We start from the raw sequence: 13370 nt of genomic DNA, 5'->3' as shown, positions 1-13370 counted from the left end.
CTCAAAGTCAGGAATATATGAACTCAAGTGCCAAGAACCTAACTGCAACGCCACATATATAGGTCAAACAAAATGTAATTTCCGTACAAGATACAAAGAACACAAATACGCGATCAGATATAATCGGCATTCAGCCTTCGGGGAGCACATATACGACTGTTCACACCATTTCACAGACATCAACACTGATCTAAAAATGTTACACTTCGAAAATAAAAGTAAATCTTTGAATATAAAAGAAGCAATAGATGTTTACGTCGCAAAAAATGCTAATGCAAATAACCTGAATGAGCATTTACATTTAAATAATCTCCCCTATTCGCTCTATATCTGGCAACACCTACTCATTAAATTGCGTTTATAATAATAATAATAATAATACCGTACCTTACTTTATTCACCTAAGTTATTAATTTGCATTCATCCATAGTCCATAAAAGTACATTTAACATGAAGTAGGTCAGTAACCTCCCTCCCCTCTCCAATGTTGATGGAACGTTCCACAGCGCTCCAGCCGCTCCGCCCTACTTCTCTCTCCCTTCTCCGCTGTACAGTATACTCGACTTAATCATCCAATAGGAGAGATCCACATCGCTCTACAAGGCCCCTCCCATAACCATCTATTATTCGCTCTGCGAGTCTATCCCACTCTGTATCGGCTCCAAAACCAAGTTCCACTCCCTGAGGTCCTACTCATGCCCTTTACCCAAGAACTTTTCCCGGTACAGAGAGGATAGAATATATAATAGATGGCGCCCAACGTGGGGCTCGATTTGGAGCCGTGCCATAATAATAGATGATGCGCCAGTAATAATAGATATAACCGCAACATTCAGGGTTCGATTCAAGTCATAATAAATTGCAATTTGAGTACAGGATTCGACTGCAACTATTACGAACACGAAGAACTTGTATTTGACTTATTCGAATATTCCGGAAACATAGATAACTTACTTGCAGCAATCGAAGCTCTTAGGCTTAGCATTAATGATCAGAATGCTAAGATCGGTAGGTCTAACAGCCAGATAGCACAAATGAACACGCAAATAGATCTAATTAATACGCAAATGGTAGAGTCTAATAACCAATTGCAGACTCAAATGAATATACAAATAACCGCACTACAGTCATAGATAGTTGACTCTAATTCCCAATTGCAGGCTCAAATAATAAATTCTAATACTCAACTACAAACGCAGTTAAATGAGTCAAGCAGCAAGGTCGAAGACTTAACTTATAAAATTCACCGGACCTTGAACACTAAGTTTGCAGAGGCCGATAAAGTCATTAATAAAAGGCTCACTGAATCCAGTGCCCTTATCGAGCAACGATTCCGTGAAGCTGGAACTCGCCTCGAAAAGAAACTTACTGATTCTAGTGCACAAGTCGAAGCCACATTGAAAAACATGCAGGATCAGTTTGTTGAAAACTTAGAGTCTATCAAGGAAGACATAAAGACAGAGGTCGTCAAGTCTTTAGACAAAGATCTTAGAAATGTTCTTCCTTCCGTTCAAGCATTTTCCACCGAACTCAAAGATTTACGGACTGAATTTCAAGAATCCCATGGTAACATCTCACAAGCTCAAGTAAAGCTAGCTCAGGTGCAGGAAAACTTGCGAGATGCATTAAAGAACGACGTGGGCAAATTACGAAACGAGATAGGATTAATTAAGAGCACGCAAGGAGAACTCGACAAGCGTATTACAGGACAGCTAGACAGCACGAATACCCAGATAGCTGCTTTCTGTAAAGACGTACAAGTCATTAAAACTGACTTGAGAAATGAAATAAAAGATTTAGACGCCTCAATTAATTCCAAAATTTAAAACTTGTCTGAAGAAGTGAATCAAATTAAACTCAAAGAACATACGACTGACTTCACAATCCCTGGTTCGTCGAGGGAAGTACACAACATAACAACCCTCATTAAAGTACCAGATGACAAACCAGTCAAATTTTCAGGACGTGGCGAGTATACTGCTCGAGAATTTTTGTTAAATGTCGACGATTACCTGGAAGAGAATAGGTTAGATGACGATAGAAAACTTAGAGTAGTATCCAAGCTTCTAGAAGGACGAGCCTTGTCATGGTCGATAGCTTTTAAGAGCAACTTTAAAAACTATGACGACTTTAAAAAGGCACTTCTTAAACGCTTTTGGGATTCTGAAAGACAACACCTCGTCAAGATGCAACTCTACTCTCGTAAATACAGTACTTCAGTCAATACTTCCCGATATTCAGGTTATTGTTTAATGCAATTAAAGAAAATACAATTTTTATGTCCACCTTTGACAGATATCGAACTCATTCATATCCTGACACTTCAATATCCGCCTCATGTTCAAGAGATACTAGTCGCTGCCAACATTAAAACATTGGAACATTTCGACGCTACTTTGCGCAGGCTAGACACGGCTAATATCCAATCTAGTCCGAAAACTAACAGGAGTCGAGAAATAAATACGAACTCTGCGGAAATAAAACCGCCGGAAAGAAAGGAACCCAGGACACGTGAAGAAGGCAGATTAAGCCCTACCAACCCAACCAGATTCCGGAATTTTAGACGTCAGAGGAATCAGGATAGACACCCTTACCAACCTAGGAATTTATGGAGACAGCGTGAAAGCACTCCTGAAGGAAATCGTGAGTCCAGACGACGAGAACTCGAAAGTAGATGGAAGGATACACGGGAATACGTCAGGGAGAGAAATCGTAATCCTGATGAGCTTGGAGCCACATCCCTGGAATACCAACGTCAATTCGGACCAAGTGAACAAAGATCACCTGATCCTGAATCAACAGGTGCTATAAAAAACGCCGATCTCACAATAGGGAGATTGACTGCAGAACACGATGAGGACGAGAATACAAACTATTGTACTGCTGTTATCAATTACTGGCACATTGACAATTCCGAATTACTATTCGAAGACGCACAAACACCAAGGCCAATCATTACACGTTCGTTACCTGTCATAACAGTACGCACATTCAACCTACAGGTGATTACGCTCATCGATTCTGGAGCACAAGCTTCTTTAATTTCTGATAGGCTTGTAGACTCACTTAAAAATCAGAACAATGTTTTGTTATTGCCTGCAACTCAGATCAAAGTAAGAGGGATAGTTCCTGATAAAGTTGTTAAGTGTAAATCCCAGGCATTTTTAGAGTTTGAAATTAACAGTCAGTCATTCGAACACATATTTTTGGTAGTATCACGTCTTAACTTCAATTTAATACTTGGATCAGATTTTATGATCAAATACAAAGGAACCATTGATTATGATGCCAACCTCGTAAGATTAAAGAATAATTCAGTAGGACTACAGCTGGTAGGACGAAGCGACCTGGAAGTTCAAGAGAATGGAGCCCGTTTTGAAGAAGCCGGTGGTGACATAATTAAGCCCGCTGTAAGCGAGGTTGCGCCAGCCGTAGCAGAATGTGGAAAGGGTGACCAAAGTGAGGACGATGCAGAGTCCCTATTCAATGAGAACTCCATCATAGGTCCGGATTATATAATATAATAATGTGGTTGAAGACCTGGAAATTAAATTGAAATTGGAGGAGGCCAAAAATGATGTTGTACAAAAATTTGCATGTGTGTTCGATGACAAGCCTGGAGAGATAGCTGGCTACGGATATCATCTTGATGTAAATATCTTGTCTCCTTATCAGAAGAAGCTATATCCCATTCCAGAGAGCCAATTTAAAACAATATGTACCACAGGAAGAGTAAAGCCTGGAAAAGAAAATCCTGCGCATTTTCTTTTCGTCCAACCAAGGGGAAGATGTACCAGGAAAGCCTAGGTCCTGGTCCATATCAGTCGAAATATACGTCATTCCAGCATAAAATATCCGTCCGACGTACGATCATCTAAGTAAAGGAATGTTCCAGCATGTGCCAGACTCCACGAGTGCACTAGGCGGAGTCAAGTGACGTCACCTGTCGTTCGAAGTTCACCTCCCCTAGAGATATTTCTCGAAAATAATTTTCTTTTCGCAAGATTTTCAACGCCTGAACCAATTTCAACGGGACAAACGCTGAATTGTAGCGGGCGTCATAAAAGTTAATCCCTGTGAATTTCAAATTAATCCATCCCATGGTTGTTGAGTTATAATAATTTAAAGTCTAAGAAAATTACGCACTCACGGTCACACGGCCAAGAGATACCACCCCTCCCAGCGCCAGTATATATGTCAAGGCTAACAAGCAGAGCAGAGCAGTACAAGGACGAGTACACAGATGTGTGTGAGTGAGACAGAGGAGCGACCGACAATCGTACAGTATGTCCGCACAGTCACGGTGAAAGTACTTGCCGTCGCGTTTCCGCAATACGAAGTTATATCGCCGACAAAATTATAAAAGATGTCGCACTGTATTTAGTATATCACGTCGCGACTACGGTCTAATTCTAGAGACATTTGAGAATATAATACGAGTGAATTTATTGAAGTGCAAATCCCAAATATTTAACGTTCACAGAATATATCATTACGTGCAGACTTAGTTTACCTCACATGATATTGACCTTCTACCATGAACAGTAACTAATGTGTAGAATTACCAGAACTCATTTCTTTTCGAGCATCGAATTGTGTTTCTTTATTCATATAGTGTTCATGCCATATTAGTATACAACTTACAGTAGTAAACTGGGTGAATACTAAGAACTTTTTCTGAGGTAATATGACGTTATAATAAGAAGATAATCAGAAAATAATCCTTAGTGACTTAATGACCGTGTTCAAAGACTGTGATTATAGACTGTGCTTTTTCAAATGTGAACTGTGTCATTATGGACGTTTTCAGTAACGACTTTAAATAGTATTTCATACAGAAAGGACTGTGATTATTCATTTAACGTCTTACAGTTCAATTACACCATAAACTGTGTTCAACAGTAAATGACAGTGTCAGTGATAACTACTCGCACCAAGTGAATTTTCCGTGTGCGCAAAATCACCTTAACGAGCTGCAATTCTACATGATCCAGTTCCAGCTATCATCACCTTATCGGGGGACGTCAACATGGTATGTTAAGGGAACATCGCTGATCCTGATTCTCCACGGAACATTCTAGATGTCCATCCTTCAACTTTTGTAGCAACATTTCTTTCATTAATTGAGTAGTAACAAACTGACTAAAATTTTCTCATTAATTTGAACAGTGGAAACTTCAGTGCCGCGTGTGAACAAATATTTCAGAGTTCTCATAATTTCTCAGAAGTTCTTCTTTTGTGATTAATTTAATTTTCAAATTTAATTTTCATATCTCATGGACAGACTTTAGGCTTTTCTAGTGTGCTATACATCAACGTTTACAAACTGAAAAACTGAAAACATTTAACAGAAATTTAATTTCTCATGTCAATTTGCAGTTACAAGTGTGTGCTCATATTTAGAAAGACTTTAGGTGGAAATCTAATTCTCACATATGAAAGACTTTGGAATCTGATATTAATTTAATTTTCATGAACAGAATTCGAGAAGATTACGTTTAAACTTTTAATTTCAATGCCAGATTTGAGTCCAATAATCATATTGCAGGGTGATGAATCAATAAATTGTTTATAAAAATGTATAACCATCTATTATTCGCTCTATTATCCTACTCTGTATCGGCTCCGAAACCAAGTTCCACTCCCTGAGGTCCTACTCATGCCCTTTACCCAAGAACTTTTCCTGGTACAATATATATATTGTGACCGTTCGTGGGACGCCTAGTTCGAAGATGATAATAAATTTCATAATGCGCTCGACTAGAATTCAGTGGTTTACATGATCTTCCACTCAGGGCATGACCCTTCTGAAAGAAAGCGGTCACATCCTATCAATAATTAACCTGGTAATGATCTAACATCAGTCTCAAAATAATAAGTTCTCTTAAATTAGGCATAAATGAAAATTGCTATGAAAAATTGGAAGTGTAATAAGTTTAATAAAATGAAATTAACTTACTACAATTGAACAACTGAATATGCAACGTAAAAATAAATTATCCTTGTGCATCTCTTATCGCACTGTATTAAAAGAATCAAGTCCATCTTGGAAAATAATTGTCAGTCATTAAATTAAAATCTCATCATTAAACAACATTGATTCACTTAAATAAATATATAATTAATATAATGGAAAATCAGCAATTTCAGTTTCTATTCATTCATCTTGTTTATTCATTCGCTGACGCATTTATTAGACGAACCTGTCCTCCCTGCTCTACTTTTCCTATTACTTCATTATAACCTCCTAACTAACTGAATAATAACTTGAATTTTCTAACGGCGCATGATGAACACCAAAAATCCTTCAAATACATAATAATAATATCATTGCTCCATAATTAAATAACTGCATGTCTCCATCCAACCAACGGCATCATATGGCTGCACCTGAAATAAAGTACTAACTACTGTCATAAATAAGTGAACGATCAAATGCCAGACGATCTGCGTTGCATCGGCTCCACTCCATCCTGCTGGAAAATACTTCTACAGCGCCAACTTACTACATCTAGCAATGCCACAAGATGATCTACAGTACAGGTGACAATATTCTCACAATCTAATTATCGTTCGAGTAGCTTGTCGAAGATCCTATTCGTGTGTTCGTAAAATACATTCCGCTATCCATGTGATACCAAATTAAACTCAAGTCAGCTCGTATGCCTATCCAATCTCTTCGAAAAACATCCAATCAACGCTACGAAACTCGCTCATCTAATGAACTCAAATATACGCGGCGGAAATACCTCTCAGTAACACTATCCAAACCATTGGCCATCTCAAAGAATTAAATTACTACCGCAATTCACCACTCAATAAATCATTCTCTAATTATACCGTCAACTATACCTTTAGATGACCCTACGTATTTTACGCCACACAATGTCCACCACATAATGAAAACAATCATCATTCCCTACATAAATGAGCTAAAATATCTTTGAAGAGTTTCACTATTATTCATACAACCATCACTGAATCGATCCACTAAACACATCACAACACTCCGCGGAATTATTCATATTATAAGATCACCACATCAAATATCTCACACATCGGTACTTAAGAACTTAACTGTGGCATTCAAGATCACACTCGCTTCATAGCTAACACGGCAAACAACGAAGGAAAGATCGCATTATTTACCATAATAATAATGAGGCTGCTTTCCATGAACCACATAACTACAATCCTGACTTCTTTGCATATGATTTTGACATTTGAGGAAACGTTATCACGGAGATTCACAAAGGAACTCATGCTACTATTGTTTATTCTTCTCCACTTGAAGTACGTCATACCACACGCCTGTTAGATGATTAACTGTGTATAATTCCGGCTCAATCCATGGCCTCCTTGACGTCTGTAATACTAGATGTAATGTCTGGCCTTTCTTCTCCTCAGCTGTTACTGCAAATATTTATTGATACCCGCTTGTGACTACACTGTTTTCATGCGGTCCGATGTATACCACGGGGTTCTGAGCTTGATCTACCGATTCTCTTCCATAAGATCTACCATCAGTTCGCGAGTTGTGTCGGCTCATATATTACGAATATATTTAAATTCGCCGTGCATCAACAATTTATCTTACATCCATACCGTCCATATGCATCTATCATACTTATGACCTTATGACCTTCAATGACTCCCTGACATGTAATTACACTTCATTGGAAGGTCATAATATATATAAGCTTTAAGTGATTTGATAGAATCTGAGGATGTTCTTGTAGAACGAAACATGTCATTCTTTCCTTGTTTGTGTGTATTTTACATGTATGTTCATAGTGTTATAATTTACATTGTATTTGCAGTGTGTTTGACAGACTGAAAAGCCTTTGTTACATTTAACTAAGTCAACACTGGAAAACATGTCTTCACTCTTAACAAACAGTTCCGCTAGTGTACTCGCGCTTCCCGCCAGTCCAGTAGCAAATCGTCTGCTTCCTCATTGATGCTGTAAAAACGTTGGACTTCTGCCGTTTCGCAATGCTACGATTTGAGTAGCCGGTAAATATTCCGCGCGTGTCATGTTTCACATATAGACCTCTTTACCGGTTTGCCTGTGATACAGCAACGACCTCCTTCACTTTACTAGTTGCTGCTTTGTAGGCATTCCGAGGAGCATGAAACTCGTGGTACAGTTGTTTCTTCAACCTTACTGCATACTTAACATGGTCATTTCGAAGCCACATGTCATAGGTAACCCTTCGTTGTCGTCGCCCTGACTGAGTTGTTTCAAGATTAGTGCGTGCGCCTTCCGACTCACTTCAGCTATGGTGATTTGTGGCACTGTAACATTTCCAACAAAGTTGGCCTCCTTCTTCAGGTGCCACGATTCGATTCCCTTTGACCTATTTCCTGTGAAGTATTGGGCTCCTGATGACTTTATCCGCAGCTTACAGATGACTGGTCGACGTTGCATCGCAGCGGTTTCGTAAGGAACAACTGTTGTCTCTAGAACATCTTTGAGATTCCTTCGTCTCACAAGGATGTAGTCAGTGTAAGTTGGATGGGAGCCACTGTAGTATGTGATTAGATGAATATCACGCTTTTTGTGTCCGCGATAATCAGTTTCTGCATAATCGGGAATTTGTTGCCATTGTCGTTTTTCTGTCCATATTCATGAACGCCATGGACTGTGTGTTCTTCCTCCGTTTGACACTTCCTTTCAGATCACGAGCAACGATGAGATTGTCTGCGGTCTTCTCGTCAGGCAGTGCCTGGTAGGCATGTTTGTTCTCCGTGCCCAGGCCAGTGTGTGGAGCATTCCACTGAAAAATTTGAATTTCCTTCTCTCTCCAATGTGGACGAGTTACATCAAGTGATTGTCATACTTTTGCACCTCGGAGACTGGACCGTTAAATTTTGCCGATAAAACAGTGCCACCACCATTAGTGGTTCTTCGGCTTCCGTTGAACATAAGTTAGTAACTGCTCCCCATTTCGCATGAATTTTCTCCACTCCATCTTTATTCCTGCACCTCACTGATGCCTATATGCCTTCTCTGATGTGTTGTGGGTAATTTGCCAGTTCATTCAGAGGTAGTTCAGTGATGGGATACAGAATGGGGGTACTCGCTTGCTTAGCCGTCAAGCCCGTGCGACGGCAACCCTTGCATACTTTTCATGGTGACTGGGCCCTGCCAATGCGCGTCCCTTTCAGAGGACATCCTAGCATTGGTTCCGATTCCATGAGACATATTTCTGTAATCATGTGTGTGGTGTTATTTTATGGCTGGCTTGTCTTGAGGCATTTCAGAGCTCATGACAGCAGGGAGTTACGCCGCTCCGGACATGGGAACAGACGCCTTTTTTGCAGCTGCTCCTGTGGAGATGAAACGCTACGCTCCTTTCTGAATTAACTTCCCAAAAGATAGAGTACCTCTTCTGTCAACTGCTCCGTACGGAACGTCTCCATCTCTGCCAAAGTTGTCATTAAGTACTTGTGCGTGTTTGGTCCGCGAGAGAGATTCAATTTCGCTCAATTCTACCGGCAGGCCAGGGCGGAACCTGTATCCTTCACCTGGGACGCGTCACGTGTTACAGCAATGTAGCTGGTTCGTGCATCAAATTTGTCAATAAAAAATGAAATGCCATATTACTGAAAAACTAATTGTGAACCTAATAAATCACTTGTCACAAAAATCACAATCTGGTAAAGAAGAATGACCACAGACTTTTGCACCTTTTGCTTGGCATGATATGCCACAAAACGTATGACGTACAATCAAGTGTCGTATTTTCTGCCCCTGTTGTCTACATCAATATGTTGTGTGATGATCAAGGTGTCTATCCTGTCGTATCTGGAATCAATGTCCCCCTTTTATTTATCCACTCATTTTCTCCTAAGTGTGCAGTAAGAACATGTTGTCGAGCCTCCCATTACTTTGCTTGAGTAGAAGTCATGCATTCGACTCGGGCATGTGAACTCAGTGAATACAATATGAATTAGAAAGTACCAGTTCATGTTACGATGTATCCTGCTCTGCGTGACTGTTATTTCCCATGTGCCTGATCTCACCTTTAAGCAAGAAATTATTATTTTTTGCTCTTCTATCGTAGAATATGTAGATCCACTTGCGGTGGGGAGACAGGCACAGACTTGGATGCCGTCTGACTGTGTTATCAATCCACTAAAAGTAATTAGGTTGTCAGTGAACGTTTGAAATAAAAGGCTTCTCATTCGTTCCTTTACATAGGAACAATATCCACTAAGGTGCAACTCATCGTTCTGTCATCTCGAAATTTGGCTCAAGTCTTGTTTTTCGTGCTCCTTCTTACCGTAGTGTTAGGGGGAAACTTGTGTGAATGTTCAAGTACATGAGAGCTTGCATTTGGGTTCAATTCAGGATATGAGAACATTGTACAAAGGGCACTAGGAAGGTTTTGCAATACGCAAAAACGGTTGGCCGGTCACCCCTGTTATGGTGAGGGATGAAAAGAGGGGTGAAATCCGCTCTAGAGGAGAGCATGGTGCGACCTTCACACCAGTTATTACCAAGCAATGGAATTGAAAGCAAGTTAAGATGTCAGTGTGTTCTAAAGGTGAATATCACGCAATTATCCGCTACAGATTTGCTCATGGATTAACTGTTGACCAGTGCCTGGAGGAAGTGACTCCTGTACTGGGGAAAGACTTTCCTCATCGGACAACAATTTCATGCTGGTACAAACAGTTCCAGAGGGGAAATTCTGGGGTTGAATACGATCATCGTTCTGGGCGACCGTCTGAATCAGTGACCGAGGAAAACATTGAAGCTGGGAGGAAAATGTTGCATCAAGAGACGCGGTTGCTATGGGCAGATAGAAGAGTCCCTCCACATCCCTGCAGCTGCATTTCATTCAATGCTACACGACCATCTCCATGTTAGAGGGGTTTGTTCCCTTTGGGTACCCCATTCACCTTCAGAGGAACAAAGGGCACATCGAGTGAAACGGTGCGCTTTATTATTACGATGTCCCAACAAAATCTCGGAAAAAGGTGTGGCTGTGTGAAGATGAGGGCACCCGTGCGACTGTGCGAAAGTCAAGGTTAGTGAAGAAAAGGATGATTGCAGTATTCTTCACTAAACGGGGCATATTGACTCGGGATGTGCTAGAAACACAAAGGAAAGTTACTGCGAAGTGGTACAGTGAGACTTGTCTGCCTCAGGTCCTCCAGGCTATCAAGCAGCTCTGTCCAAGGTGACGCATCAACACTTGGTTCTTGCATCATGACAATGCTCCAGCACATCATGTTAATGTAACTGGATTTTCTTGCCATATCCGCGTTGACTGTGCTTGATCACCCTCCATAGAGTCCTGATCTTGCCCATGTGACTTCTCACTCTTCCCAGAAGTGAAGATGAAGCTGAGAGGGCGGCGTTTTGCATCCTACGTGGAGCTTCTGGCACCACTGGATGAAGAGTGTGAAAATGTAACTGAAAAACGTGACAGAGTTGGTTCAGTGACTAGTTTCGACAAGTGTATTGAGTGTGGTGGAAATTATTTTGAAGAAGTCTAAACGTTCACTCACATTGCAAAGCTTTCCTAGTGCCCTTTGTAATAAAACACTAATATAAAAGCCATATTGTTTGTTGCATTCATAATGTCTATGACAGCAGTATCTGGGTGAGAAAAAAAAGTGTCAGTGTTAGGGTACGAGCGGTCATCTGCTTGTTCTATTTCAGCCTTTCCAGGATTTCATCAGGATTAGTGGTTTCCATATTGCATACGGCCTCTGTTAAAACAGCAATTAAGAGGTAGGCTGATGTAATAGAAGGTAGTAAGTATGAACTTCCTTGTATGAACCTACTGTCCTATATATAGGTTGGCTCTGTTTGATCGCACATCAAAGCTACCTAATTAGAAATAACCGCACTGTGACATAATCTAATGCTATACACTGATATGATATCAATGTACAAATACAATATGTGTGTTTGCATGACAGTAAGTAACATTCATAAAACATTAGCCATGATTCAGCAGATCTAGCTGACTGTCGGCAAACAATTTTCTCAACTTTACTAATATCTACATCACTGCGAATCTCAACCTTAACAGAGGTTTTACAAAAAATGTTACTTGCATGCCACAAAGCACAGTGTGGAAGAAGAAGATAAAAGCTCCAAACCATGTGCCATCATTTATGTAGAACAGAATATACAGATTTCAATAGCTAAATGTGTGCCGGATTAAAGGGCTTGTATTTTTCCTTTGAGGCTGGACCACTTCTCATGCATTCTTTAAATGAGGTCTGTTAACTCGTTCATTCCAAAATGGTCAGAAGTTTCTTGCGCGTGATATCGTGATTCGAGAGAAAAGATGCAACACAACCTCGTAACAAATGAGAGCTTTTGAAATTTAAGTCTACACTCTGAATTTAACCTAAGATGATGTTTACCCTCAGGAATGTGATATTCATGAGTAACAAGCTCTCTGCATGGGGTATCAGTGAGCGGAATGTTCATTAGGAATTCCTTTATGTGATAGGTGGCTATTGAACTATTGTTCACATGGTATTAATTTTTCACTGCAGATCGAGACCTGAGGTAAGCTATGCAGATCATCAACCTCCGGATGGTGGAGCACCTTGTTTTTGCTGTAGTGTGTGCAGTGATGTCCTGGCCGGGAATTTAGACCTCTTACGACATCTGAAGAGACACAATGAAGATCGTCCCTTCAAGTGCGGTCACTGCGGAAAGCTGTTCGATAGCGGAAGCATCTTGTCGGAACACTTGAGGATCCACCCGCTCCTAGAGTGCGGATTTTGCCATAAATGCTTTACAGAGAGGAACATGCTGACAGACCACATGCGGTTACATACAAGTGGTATAGCAAACGAGTGCTCAGTATGTCGTAAAAGATTCAGGAATTGGTGTAACTTGACGAACCACATGCGTTCTCACGTGCTACATTGTTGCAATATCTGTCGCAAATCCTTCAGCTGGAACAGCCACCTAGCAGATCACATGCGGTTGCACACAGGCGTTAAGCAATATTGGTGCAATATCTGTGGCAAATTCTGCAGTCATTTATCCACTCTGAAAGATCATAAACGGACTCACACAGGCGAGAAGCGAAACCAATGCAATGTTTGTGGCAAATCCTTCATATCTAAAGGCAACCTAACTGGACATATCCGGGTTCACACAGGCCAAAAGCCATACTCATGTAGTATCTGTGGTAAAATCTTCACCCATAAAAGTACTTTATCGAATCACCTGGTAACTCACACAGACGAGAAGCTCCATTGTTGTAAGGTCTTATGGAAGTCTTTCAACAGTAAACGTCATTTAGCAGTACACGTCCGGACTCACACAGGAGACAAGCTCCACTGCTGCAATGTCTGTGGTAAGTCTTTCAACAGTAAAGCTCATC

General features: G+C 40.5%; 1 protein-coding gene across 1 annotated transcript in view; it reads left to right on the top strand.

Annotated features, from left to right (window-relative positions):
* LOC136886247 (oocyte zinc finger protein XlCOF19) overlaps nt 1–12984 on the top strand; it is a 55674-nt gene extending 42690 nt beyond the window's left edge. Inside the window, exons 5-6 of the mRNA XM_068230800.1 lie at nt 12529–12841; nt 12937–12984. Of these exons, the coding sequence (XP_068086901.1) occupies nt 12529–12841; nt 12937–12984 (361 nt within the window). The remainder of the gene's footprint in view (nt 1–12528; nt 12842–12936) is intronic.
* The last annotated feature ends 386 nt before the right edge of the window (nt 12985–13370 follow it).

Source organism: Anabrus simplex, chromosome X, assembly GCF_040414725.1.
Source record: "Anabrus simplex isolate iqAnaSimp1 chromosome X, ASM4041472v1, whole genome shotgun sequence".
Classification (NCBI taxonomy): domain Eukaryota; kingdom Metazoa; phylum Arthropoda; class Insecta; order Orthoptera; family Tettigoniidae; genus Anabrus; species Anabrus simplex.
The sequence above is the reverse complement of the archived record's forward strand: the minus strand, read 5'-3'. Positions and strand labels throughout refer to the sequence as shown.